Source organism: Oncorhynchus mykiss, chromosome 17 (genome assembly GCF_013265735.2).
Source record: "Oncorhynchus mykiss isolate Arlee chromosome 17, USDA_OmykA_1.1, whole genome shotgun sequence".
Classification (NCBI taxonomy): Eukaryota; Metazoa; Chordata; class Actinopteri; order Salmoniformes; family Salmonidae; genus Oncorhynchus; species Oncorhynchus mykiss.
The window spans coordinates 2,415,003-2,427,502 of NC_048581.1; the positions used below are offsets into that span (position 1 = coordinate 2,415,003).

Here is a 12,500-nt window from a genome sequence, read left to right on the forward strand (position 1 = left end):
CAGCTAGGAGAGACAGGCTGACATGACAGACATCTAGGAGAGACAAGCTGACGTGACAGACAGCTAGGAGAGACAAGCTGACATGACAGACAGCTAGGGGAGACAAGCTGACGTGACAGACAGCTAGGAGAGACAAGCTGACATGACAGACAGCTAGGGGAGACAAGCTGACATGACAGACAGCTAGGAGAGACAAACTGACGTGATAGTAAACAGACAGCTAGGAGAGACAAGCTGACGTGACAGACAGCTAGGAGAGACAAGCTGACGTGACAGACAGCTAGGAGAGACAAGCTGACGTGACAGACAGCTAGGAGAGACAAGCTGACGTGACAGACAGCTAGGAGAGACAAGCTGACATGACAGACAGCTAGGGGAGACAAGCTGACATGACAGACAGCTAGGAGAGACAAACTGACGTGACAGTAAACAGACAGCTAGGAGAGACAAGCTGACGTGACAGACAGCTAGGAGAGACAAGCTGACGTGACAGACAGCTAGGAGAGACAAGCTGACGTGACAGACAGCTAGGAGAGACAAGTTGACGTGACAGACAGCTAGGAGAGACAAGCTGACGTGACAGACAGCTAGGAGAGACAAGCTGGTGTGACAGACAGCTAGGAGAGACAAGCTGACATGACAGTAAACAGATGGTTAGGAGAGACAAGCTGACGTGACAGACAGCTAGGAGAGACAAGCTGACGTGACAGTAAACAGATAGCTAGGAGAGACAAGCTGACGTGACAATAAACAGACAGCTAGGAGAGACAATCTGACGTGACAGATAGCTAGGAGAGACAAGCTGATGTGACAGATAGCTAGGAGAGACAAGCTGACGTGAGAGTAAACAGATAGCTAGGAGAGACAAGCTGACGTGACAGATAGCTAGGAGAGACAAGCTGATGTGACAGATAGCTAGGAGAGACAAGCTGATGTGACAGACAGCTAGGAGAGACAAACTGACGTGACAGTAAACAGACAGCTAGGAGAGACAAGCTGACGTGACAGACAGCTAGGAGAGACAAGCTGACGTGACAGTAAACAACAGCTAGGAGAGACAAGCTGACGTGACAGACAGCTAGGAGAGACAAGCTGACGTGACAGTAAACAGACAGCTAGGAGAGACAAGCTGACGTGACAGACAGCTAGGAGAGACAAGCTGACGTGACAGTAAACAGACAGCTAGGAGAGACAAGCTAACATGACAGACAGCTAGGAGAGACAAGCTGACGTGACAGACAGCTAGGAGAGACAAGCTGACGTGACAGTAAACAGATAGCTAGGAGAGACAAGCTGACGTGACAGTAAACAGACAGCTAGGAGAGACAAGCTGACGTGACAGTAAACAGACAGCTAGGAGAGACAAGCTAACGTGACAGTAAACAGACAGCTAGGAGAGACAAGCTAACGTGACAGTAAACAGACAGCAGGGAGAGACAAGTCCCATTGGTATCGAAGGCAGAAAGACAAGGGTGTTATTAGTTAGTTAAAATGTTTTCACAAGGTACAGTACACACCTGAGGGGTCGAAGGGTGCGCAGGAGACGCAGCACTCTGAGGATTCCTAGGATACGGTTACCGCCGGCGGATGCTATGGAAACCAGAATGTCCAGCAGAGATACAAACACCAACAGTCCATCCAGAACATTCCAGCTGCTCTTCAGATAGACTGCTTCACCTGAGTACAGACCCTGGGCTACCACCTATACACACACACACACACACACACACACAAAAAATGTGTTATGTTATCTTAACTAAATGTGTTACGTTACCTTAACTAAATGTGTTACCTTAACTAAATGTGTTACCTTAACTAAATGTGTTACCTTACCTTAACTAAATGTGTTACCTTAACTAAATGTGTTACCTTAACTAAATGTGTTACCTTAACTAAATGTGTTACCTTACCTTAACTAAATGTGTTACCTTAACTAAATGTGTTACCTTAACTAAATATGTTACATTATCTAAATGTGTTACGTTACCTTAACTAAATGTGTTACCTTAACTAAATGTGTTACCTTAACTAAATGTCTTACCTTAACTAAATGTGTTACCTTAACTAAATGTGTTACCTTAACTAAATGTGTTACCTTACCTTAACTAAATGTGTTACCTTAACTAAATGTGTTACCTTAACTAAATGTGTTACCTTAACTAAATGTGTTACTTTAACTAAATGTGTTACCTTAACTAAATGTGTTACCTTAACTAAATGTGTTACCTTAACTAAATGTGTTACCTTAACTAAATGTGTTACCTTAACTAAATGTGTTACCTTAACTAAATGTGTTACCTTACCTTAACTAAATGTGTTACCTTAACTAAATGTGTTACCTTAACTAAATGTGTTACGTTACCTTAACTAAATGTGTTACCTTAACTAAATGTGTTACGTTAACTAAATCTGTTACCTTAACTAATTGTGTTACCTTAACTAAATGTGTTACCTTAACTAAATGTGTTACCTTAACTAAATGTGTTACTTTAACTAAATGTGTTACCTTAACTAAATGTGTTACCTTAACTAAATGTGTTACCTTAACTAAATGTGTTACGTTAACTAAATCTGTTACCTTAACTAATTGTGTTACCTTAACTAAATGTGTTACCTTAACTAAATGTGTTACCTTAACTAAATGTGTTACCTTAACTAAATGTGTTACCTTAACTAAATGTGTTACCTTAACTAAATGTGTTACCTTACCTTAACTAAATGTGTTACCTTAACTAAATGTGTTACCTTAACTAAATGTGTTACGTTACCTTAACTAAATGTGTTACCTTAACTAAATGTGTTACGTTACCTAAATGTGTTACCTTAACTAAATGTGTTACCTCAACTAAATGTGTTACCTTAACTAAATGTGTTACCTTAACTAAATGTGTTACGTTACCTTAACTAAATGTGTTACCTTAACTAAATGTGTTACGTTACCTAAATGTGTTACCTTAACTAAATGTGTTACGTTCCCTAAATGTGTTACCTTAACTAAATGTGTTACCTTACCTTAACTAAATGTGTTACCTTACCTAAATGTGTTACTTTAACTAAATGTGTTACCTTAACTAAATGTGTTACCTTACCTTAACTAAATGTGTTACCTTAACTAAATGTGTTACCTTAACTAAATGTGTTACATTAACTAAATGTGTTACCTTAACTAAATGTGTTACCTTACCTTAACTAAATGTGTTACCTTAACTAAATGTGTTACCTTAACTAAATGTGTTACCTTACCTTAACTAAATGTGTTACCTTAACTAAATGTGTTACCTTACCTTAACTAAATGTGTTACCTTAACTAAATGTGTTACCTTAACTAAATGTGTTACCTTAACTAAATGTGTTACCTTACCTTAACTAAATGTGTTACCTTACCTTAACTAAATGTGTTACCTTAACTAAATGTGTTACCTTACCTAAATGTGTTACCTTAACTAAATGTGTTACCTTAACTAAATGTGTTACCTTAACTAAATGTGTTACCTTACCTTAACTAAATGTGTTACCTTAACTGAATGTGTTACCTTACCTAAATGTGTTACCTTACCTTAACGGTCATCTCTGCTATGAAGATCACAGTGAAGATATGGTTGGACACACTGAGGAACACTCTCTCCTGAAAACACAACACACTCACAGGGTTAGTCTGTCTAGCTTCCTGTGAAAACACAACACACACACAGGGTTAGTCTTTCTAGCTTCCTGTGAAAACACAACACACACACAGGGTTAGTCTGTCTAGCTTCCTGTGAAAACACAACACACACACAGGGTTAGTCTATCTGACTGTAATGTGTGTCTGGTCTCTCCAGAGTGATGGTCTGACTGTACTGTGTGTCTGGTCTCTCCAGAGTGATGGTCTTACTGTACTGTGTGTCTGGTCTCTCCAGAGTGATGGTCTGACTGTACTGTGTGTCTGGTCTCTCCAGAGTGATGGTCTGACTGTACTGTGTGTCTGTATATCTGGTCTCTCCAGAGTGATGGTCTGACTGTACTGTGTGTCTGTGTGTCTGGTCTCTCCAGAGTGATGGTCTGACTGTACTGTGTGTCTGTATGTCTGGTCTCTCCAGAGTGATGGTCTGATCGTACTGTGTGTCTGTGTGTCTGGTCTCTCCAGAGTGATGGTCTTACTGTACTATGTGTCTGTGTGTCTGGTCTCTCCAGAGTGATGGTCTTACTGTACTGTGTGTCTGGTCTCTCCAGAGTGATGGTCTGACTGTACTGTGTGTCTGTATGTCTGGTCTCTCCAGAGTGATGGTCTGACTGTACTGTGAGCCTGGTCTCTCCAGAGTGATGGTCTGACTGTACTGTGTGTCTGTATGTCTGGTCTCTCCAGAGTGATGGTCTTACTGTACTATGTGTCTGGTCTCTCCAGAGTGATGGTCTGACTGTACTGTGTGTCTGTATGTCTGGTCTCTCCAGAGTGATGGTCTGATCGTACTGTGTGTCTGTATGTCTGGTCTCTCCAGAGTGATGGTCTTACTGTACTATGTGTCTGGTCTCTCCAGAGTGATGGTCTGACTGTACTGTGTGTCTGTATGTCTGGTCTCTCCAGAGTGATGGTCTGATTGTACTGTGTGTCTGTGTGTCTGGTCTCTCCAGAGTGATGGTCTTACTGTACTATGTGTCTGTGTGTCTGGTCTCTCCAGAGTGATGGTCTTACTGTACTGTGTGTCTGGTCTCTCCAGAGTGATGGTCCTACTGTACTGTGTGTCTGTATGTCTGGTCTCTCCAGAGTGATGGTCTTACTGTACTGTGTGTCTGGTCTCTCCAGAGTGATGGTCTGACTGTACTGTGTGTCTGGTCTCTCCAGAGTGATGGTCTGACTGTACTGTGTGTCTTTATGTCTGGTCTCTCCAGAGTGATTGTCTGACTGTACTGTGAGCCTGGTCTCTCCAGAGTGATGGTCTGACTGTACTGTGTGTCTGTATGTCTGGTCTCTCCAGAGTGATGGTCTTACTGTACTGTGTGTCTGTATTTCTGGTCTCTCCAGAGTGATGGTGTTACTGTACTGTGTGTCTGGTCTCTCCAGAGTGATGGTCTGACTGTACTGTGTGTCTGGTCTCTCCAGAGTGATGGTCTGACTGTACTGTGTGTCTGTATGTCTGGTCTCTCCAGAGTGATTGTCTTACTGTACTGTGTGTCTGTATGTCTGGTCTCTCCAGAGCGATGGTGATGCAGTTGAGGAAGATGAAAAGGAGGATTATGTGATCAAACATCTTGTGAGTTATCACTCTTTGACACCACTGACGAAACCTGGGGAGGATGGAGAGAGAGAGAGGGGGAGAGGGAGAGAGAGAGAGACAGGGAGAGAGAGAGAGAGACAGGGAGAGAGAGAGAGACAGAGAGAGAGAGGAAGAGAGAGAGAGAGGGAGAGAGAGAGAGGGAGAGAGAGAGAGAGGGGAGAGAGAGAGAGAGAGAGAGAGAGAAAAAGTAGAGAGAGAGAGAGAGAGAGAGAAAGACAGAGAGAGAGAGAGAGAGAGAGAAAGACAGAGAGATAGAGAGAGAGAGAGAGAGAGAAAGACAGAGAGAGAGAGAGTGGGAGGGGGAGAAACAGAGAGAGAGAGAGAGAGAGACGGATGGATGGACAGATAGAGAGAGAGACAGGGAGAGGGGGAGACAGAGAGAGAGAGAGAGAGCGAGAGAGAGAGAGAGGGGGAGAGACAGAGACAGAGAGAGAGAGAGCGAGAGAGAGAGAGAGCGAGAGAGAGAGAGAGGGGGAGAGACAGAGAGAGAATGCGAGAGAGAGAGAGAGAGCGAGAGAGAGAGAGAGAGAGAGACAGAGAGAGAGAGAGAGATAGAGAGAGAGAGAGGAAGAGGGAGACAGAGAGAGAGGAAGAGAGAGAGGGGGAGAGAGAGAGAGAGAGAGAGAGGGGCAGGGGGAGAGACAGAGACAGAGAGTGAGAAGAAAGAGAGAGAGAGACAGAGAGACAGAGAGAGAGAGAGAGAGAGAGAGAGAGACAGAGGGATAGGGAGAGAGAGAGAGAGAGAGAGAGAGAGAGAGGGAGAGAGAGAGAGAGGGGGGGATAGGGAGAGAGAGAGAGAGAGACAAAGAGTGAGAAGAAAGAGAGAGAGAGAGAGAGAGAGAGGGGGGATAGAGAGAGAGAGAGAGAGAGAGAGAGAGAGAGAGACAGAGACAGAGAGTGAGAAGAAAGAGAGAGAGACAGAGAGAGGGATAGGGAGAAAGAGGAAGAGAAGAAGAGGGAGAGATGTATTATTAGATGTATTTGACACAGACAATACACATCAATACATTTTCCATAAATGTGCCAGATTCAGCAGCTAGCTTGTATTCATATGAGATGTTACTTTATCCTTGGAGCCTCTAGCCCAGTCCAGTCTGGTCTAGTCTAGTCCTGTCCTGTCTAGTCTAGTCCGCTCTAGCCCAGTCCAGTTTAGTCTAGTCTAGTCCGGTCGAGTCTAGTCTCATCCAGTCTAGTCCAGTCTACTCTAGTCCAGTCCAGTCTAGTCCAGTCTACTCTAGTCCAGTCCAGTTTAGTCCAGGATAGTCTAGTATAATCCTGTTTAGTCTAGTCCAGGTTAGTCTAGTTTAATCCAGTTTAGTCTAGTCTAGCCTAGCCTACTATAGCCCAGTCTACTATAGTCCAGTCTAATCCAGTCTACTATAGTCCAGTCTACTATAGTCCAGTCTACTATAGTACAGTCTAGACAAGTCCAGTCTAGTCCGGTCTAGTCTAGTCTACTCCTGTCTAGTCCAGTCTACTTCTGTCTAGCCGGTCTAGTCTACTCTAGTCCAGTCTACTCTACTCTAGTCCAGTTTACTCTAGTCCAACCTAATATAGTCCAGTCTACTCCTGTCTAGTCCAGTCTACTCTTGTCTAGCCAGTCTAGTCCAGTCTACTCAAGTCCAGTCTAGTCTAGTCATTCTAGTCCAGTCTACACCTGTCTAGTCCAGTCTACTCCTGTCTAGAAAGTCTAGTCCAATCAACTTTAGTCTACTATAGTCCAGTCTACTCTAGTCCAGTCTAATCCAGTCTACTATAGTCCAGTCTACTATAGTCCAGTCTACTATAGTACAGTCTAGACAAGTCCAGTTTAGTCCGGTCTAGTCCAGTCTACTTCTGTCTAGCCAGTCTAGTCTAGTCTACTCTAGTCCAGTCTACTCTACTCTAGTCCAGTTTACTCTAGTCCAGTCTAATATAGTCCAGTCTACTCCTGTCTAGTCCAGTCTACTCCTGTCTAGCCAGTCTAGTGCAGTCTACTCAAGTCCAGTCTACTCTAGTCATTCTAGTCCAGTCTACACCTGTCTAGTCCAGTCTACTCCTGTCTAGAAAGTCTAGTCCAATCAAATTTAGTCTACTATAGTCCAGTCTACTCTAGTCCAGTCTAGTCCAGTCTATTATAGTCCAGTCAGTCTAGTCCAGTATAGCCTAAACCAGTCCAGTCTAGTAAAAACCAGTCCAGCCTATTCCAGTCCAGTCTTAACCAGTCCAGTCTAGTCTAAACCAGTCCAGTCTAGCCTAAACCAGTCCAGTCTAGTCAATTCTAAACCAGTACAGTCTGGTCCAGTCCAGTCTAAACCAGTCCAGTCTAGTCCAATCCAGTCTAGTCTAAACCATTCTAGTGTAGGCTAGTCCAGTCAAGTCTAGTCCAGTCTAGTCTAAACCAGTCCAGTCTAGTCCAGTCCAGTCTAGTCTAAATCAGTCCAGTCTAGTCCAGTCTAGTCTAAACCAGTGCAGTCTAGTCCAGTCTAGTCTAAACCAGTCCAGTCTAGTCCAGTCTAGTCTAAATCAGACCAGTCTGGTCCAGTCTAGTCCAGTCCCGTCTAGTCCAGTCTAGTCCAGTCTAGTCCCGTCTGGTCCAGTCTAGTCCAGTCCAGTCTAGTCCAGTCTAGTCCAGTCCAGTCTAGTCCAGTCTAGTCCAGTCTAGTCTAAATCAGACCAGTCTGGTCCAGTCTAGTCCAGTCCCGTCTAGTCCAGTCTAGTCCAGTCTCGTCTGGTCCAGTCTAGTCCAGTCCAGTCCAGTCTAGTCCAGTCTAGTCCAGTCCAGTCCAGTCTAGTCCCGTCTGGTCCAGTCTAGTCCAGTCTAGTCTAAACCAGTCCAGTCTAGTCTAAATCAGACCAGTCTGGTCCAGTCTAGTCCAGTCCAGTCTAGTCCAGTCTAGTCCCGTCTGGTCCAGTCTAGTCCAGTCCAGTCTAGTCCAGTCTAGTCTAAACCAGTCCAGTCTAGTCTAAATCAGACCAGTCTGGTCCAGTCTAGTCCAGTCCAGTCTAGTCCAGTCTGGGCCAGTCCATAATAATATTATTATTTTATATATTATTATATATATTGCATGAAGCTGGTATTGAAAAATAACATTTATATATGAAACACAAAAAACACAAATGAAAGTGTGTGGTGCATGAATGTGTGTGTGTGTGTGTGCATCTATCTCTCTGTGTGTGTGTGTGTGTGTGTGTGTGTGTGTGTGTGTGTGTGTGTGTGCATCTATCTCTCTCTGTGTGTGTGTGTGTGTGTGTGTGTCCTGACCTGTTACATGGGGAGAACAGGTAGAGAGCCCAGTCCTCATGATCTCTACACCACTGGGGCTTATAGGGCTCCAGGACCAGCTTCACCCGCAAACACACACTCTGAAACACACACACACACACACACACACACACACACACACACACGCGCGCGCACACAAAGACACACACAGCGTCAGACACACACAGTCAATACATACATAATGTATATCTACACACACTGTCCAGAGGGATACACTAACACACACATACACACACACACACACACAGACTCACCTCCTCAGCGTCCTCCTCCTCCTCCTCGTGGTCGCTATAGTAACGTAGGGTCCCGGCGTCAGGGAGGTGAAAGGTCTTCCCGTTACAGTCAGGTGGGCGGAGCATCGGCACGGTCAGATACTCTGATTGGTCCAGGAGGTCGAAAGACTCCTCCCTGCTCCACCCCCAGCTGGGATTGGACCATTCTGACCCCGCCCCATCTGACAGGAGAGAATCCCTCTCACTTGATTGACTCCTCCGCTGCTGTAGGCTGGGACCTCGGCCAATAGAAGACCAGCTGGCGCGCCGGCTGTCCCATGGAGACTGACCAATCACAGCACAGCATAGAGAGACGTTAGGATGTGTGTGTGTGTGTGTTAGCATGTTATATTGCATGTTTTAGAACAGTGGTAGAAGACCTCTGGGGACCCACCAGCCATTCCATGTTATAGAACAGTGGTAGTCGAACATCTCCTCTGGGACCCACCAGCAGTTCCATGTTATAGAACAGTGGTAGTCGAACCTCTCCTCTGGGACCCACCAGCCCTTCCATGTTATAGAACAGTGGTAGTCGAACCTCTCCTCTGGGACCCCCAGCCGTTCTATTCCACAGCTAGCACCTGATTCAACTGGTCAACTAATCATTAAAACCTGTTTGGGATAGGGGGCAGCATTTTCATGTTCGGATGAAAAGTGTCCCCATAGTAAACTTCCTGCTACTCAGGCCCAGAAGCTAATATTTGCATATTGTTAGTAGTATTGGATTGAAAACACTCTGAAGTTTCTAAAACTGTTTGAATGATGTCTGTGAGTATAACAGAACTCATTTGGCAGGCGAAAACCTGAGAAAAATCGAACCAGGAAGTGGGAAATCTGAGGTTTGTAGTTTTTCAACTCATTGCCTATCGAATGGCAATGCCTATGGGGACATATTGCACTTCCTAGGGCTTCAACTAGATGTCAACAGTCTTTAGAACCTTGTTTGAGGCTTCTACTGTGAAGTGGGGGCGAATGAGAGCTGATTGAGTAAGAGGTCTGGCAGAAGGCCATGAGCTGATCACATGTGCACCCATGAGAGAGACCTGCGTTCCATTGCATTTCTAAAGACAAAGTAATTATCTGGTTGGAACATTATTGAAGATTTATGTTAAAACCATCCTAAAGACTGATTCTATACATCGTTTGACATGTTTCTACGAACTGTAATATAACTTTTGAACTTTTCGTCTGAACTTTCGCCTGGACTTGCCTGCGCCTCGTGATTTTGGATTTGTTTACTAAACGCGTAAACAAAAAGGAGGTATTTGGACATAAATAATGAACTTTATCGAACAAAACAAACATTCATTGTGGAACTGGGATTCCTGGGAGTGCATTCTGATGAAGATCATCAAAGGTAAGTGAATGTTTATAATGCTATTTCTGACTTCTGTTGACTCCACAACATGGCGGGTATCTGCATGGCTTGTTTTTGAGTCTGAGCGCCGTACTCAGATTATTGCATGGTGTGCTTTTGCTGTAAAGCTTTTTTGAAATCTGACAGTTGCATTAAGGAGAATTTTAGAGTTTATCTAAAGTTCCACATATAATACTTGTATCTTTTCAATGTTTATTATGAGTATTTCTATAAATTGATGTGGCTCTCTGAAAACTCGCCGGATGTTTTCAAGGCACAACATTACTGACCATAAAGCGCCAATGTAAACTGAGATTTTTGGGATATAAATATGAACTTCATCGAACAAAACATACATGTATTGTGTAACATGAAGTCCTGCGAGTGTCATCTGATGAAGATCATCAAAGGTCAGTGATTCATTTTATCTCTATTTCTGCTTTTTGTGACTCCTCTCTTTGGCTGGAAAATGGCTGTATGGAGCGGAACCCATGGCCCTAACAAGTTTTAAGCCATTGGCAAGGTGAATCAGGTGTGATAGTTCAGCCATTGGCAAGGTGAATCAGGTGTGATAGTTCAGCCATTGGCAAGGTGAATCAGGTGAGTTCAGCCAATGACAAGGTGAATCAGGTGAGTTCAGCCAATGACAAGGTGAATCAGGTGTGATAGTTCAGCCAATGACAAGGTGAATCAGGTGTGATAGTTCAGCCAATGACAAGGTGAATCAGGTGTGATAGTTCAGCCATTGACAAGGTGAATCAGGTGTGATAGTTCAGCCAATGACAAGGTGAATCAGGTGTGATAGTTCAGCCATTGACAAGGTGAATCAGGTGAGTTCAGAGCTACCACATAATTGTGAAACGTCTGGGGCTCCTCGAGGAGAGAACCACTGGTCTAGAGTGTGTGTGTGTGTATGACTCACCGGCGACCTGGGGTCCAGGGTGTTGCTTGTATCCGTAGAGACGGCGCTGCCCCGTCGTGATTGGCTGTCGCAAGTTGTGGGCGTGGCCAAAGTGTGCAGGATAAGTGGTGGGCGTTGCCGTGGGGACGGCGGCGGCGGTTGTTGCCACGGTGACTGTGTGGGTGGGAGGGGCATGGAGGCTCGGGGGTTCAGAAGGCCATTAGGGGTCAACATCATCGCCTGGAGCTTCAACTCTGTAGGGGTTAGAGGTCAGATGTCACGCTATGTTCTAATTATGAGGACTGTGAGAACCGTGTATAATACAAAGAATAAAGGCACCAAGTCCGGAACCAACAGGACCCTGAACAGCTTCTACCCCCAAGCCATTAGACAGACAGGTTAACCAACAGGACCCTGAACAGCTTCTACCCCCAAGCCATAAGACTGATCAACAGTTCCCTTGTTCGACTAAACAGTTCCCTTGTTCGACTAAACAGTTCCCTTGTTCGACTAAACAGTTCCCTTGTTTGACTAAACAGTTCCCTTGTTTGACTAAACAGTTCCCTTGTTTGACTAAACAGTTCCCTTGTTTGACTAAACAGTTCCCTTGTTTGACTAAACAGTTCCCTTGTTCGACTAAACAGTTCCCTTGTTCGACTAAACAGTTCCCTTGTTCGACTAAACAGTTCCCTTGTTTGACTAAACAGTTCCCTTGTTTGACTAAACAGTTCCCTTGTTTGACTAAACAGTTCCCTTGTTTGACTAAACAGTTCCCTTGTTCGACTAAACAGTTCCCTTGTTCGACTAAACAGTTCCCTTGTCCGACTAAACAGTAGACACGTTATCAAGTACCGTAAATCCCCTCTACAGTGGCCAATCGACGTGAAGCTTGTCACACAGCACTAGACTGAACTTCACTTGCGTCCTCCTTGTGGTATTGAGAGATAAACATGGTAATGATGTCACTGATGACAGGTACAGGAAGATGGGTCCTACGTGATAGAGTGGTAATGATGTCACTGATGACAGGTACAGGAAAATAGGTCCTACATGATAGAGTGGTAATGATGTCACTGGCCTATACAGGAAGATAGGTCCTACACGACAGAGTGGTAATGATGTCACTGATGACACGTACAGGAAGATAGGTCCTACATGATAGAGTGGTAATGATGTCACCAATGACACGTACAGGAAGATAGGTCCTACGTGATAGAGTGGTAATGATGTCACCGGTGACACGTACAGGAAGATAGGTCCTACGTGACAGAGTGGTAATGATGTCACCGATGACACGTACAGGAAGATAGGTCCTACATGATAGAGTGATGACACTTACAGGAAGATAGGTCCTACGTGATAGAGTGGTAATGATGTCACCGGTGACACGTACAGGAAGATAGGTCCTACGTGATAGAGTGGTAATGATGTCACCGGTGACACGTACAGG

The 12,500-nt window shown here is 44.5% G+C and overlaps 1 protein-coding gene across 1 annotated transcript in view; it reads right to left on the reverse strand.

Moving 5' to 3' along the window:
• Positions 1–12,500, reverse strand: part of LOC110511869 (voltage-dependent T-type calcium channel subunit alpha-1H-like) — a 90,203-nt gene that overhangs the window by 10,571 nt on the left and 67,132 nt on the right. The window contains exons 17-22 of the mRNA XM_036948272.1: positions 11,072–11,304; positions 8,775–9,077; positions 8,500–8,600; positions 5,142–5,265; positions 3,557–3,625; positions 1,518–1,702 (exon numbers count right to left, since the gene is read on the reverse strand). Of these exons, the coding sequence (XP_036804167.1) occupies positions 1,518–1,702; positions 3,557–3,625; positions 5,142–5,265; positions 8,500–8,600; positions 8,775–9,077; positions 11,072–11,304 (1,015 nt within the window). The remainder of the gene's footprint in view (positions 1–1,517; positions 1,703–3,556; positions 3,626–5,141; positions 5,266–8,499; positions 8,601–8,774; positions 9,078–11,071; positions 11,305–12,500) is intronic.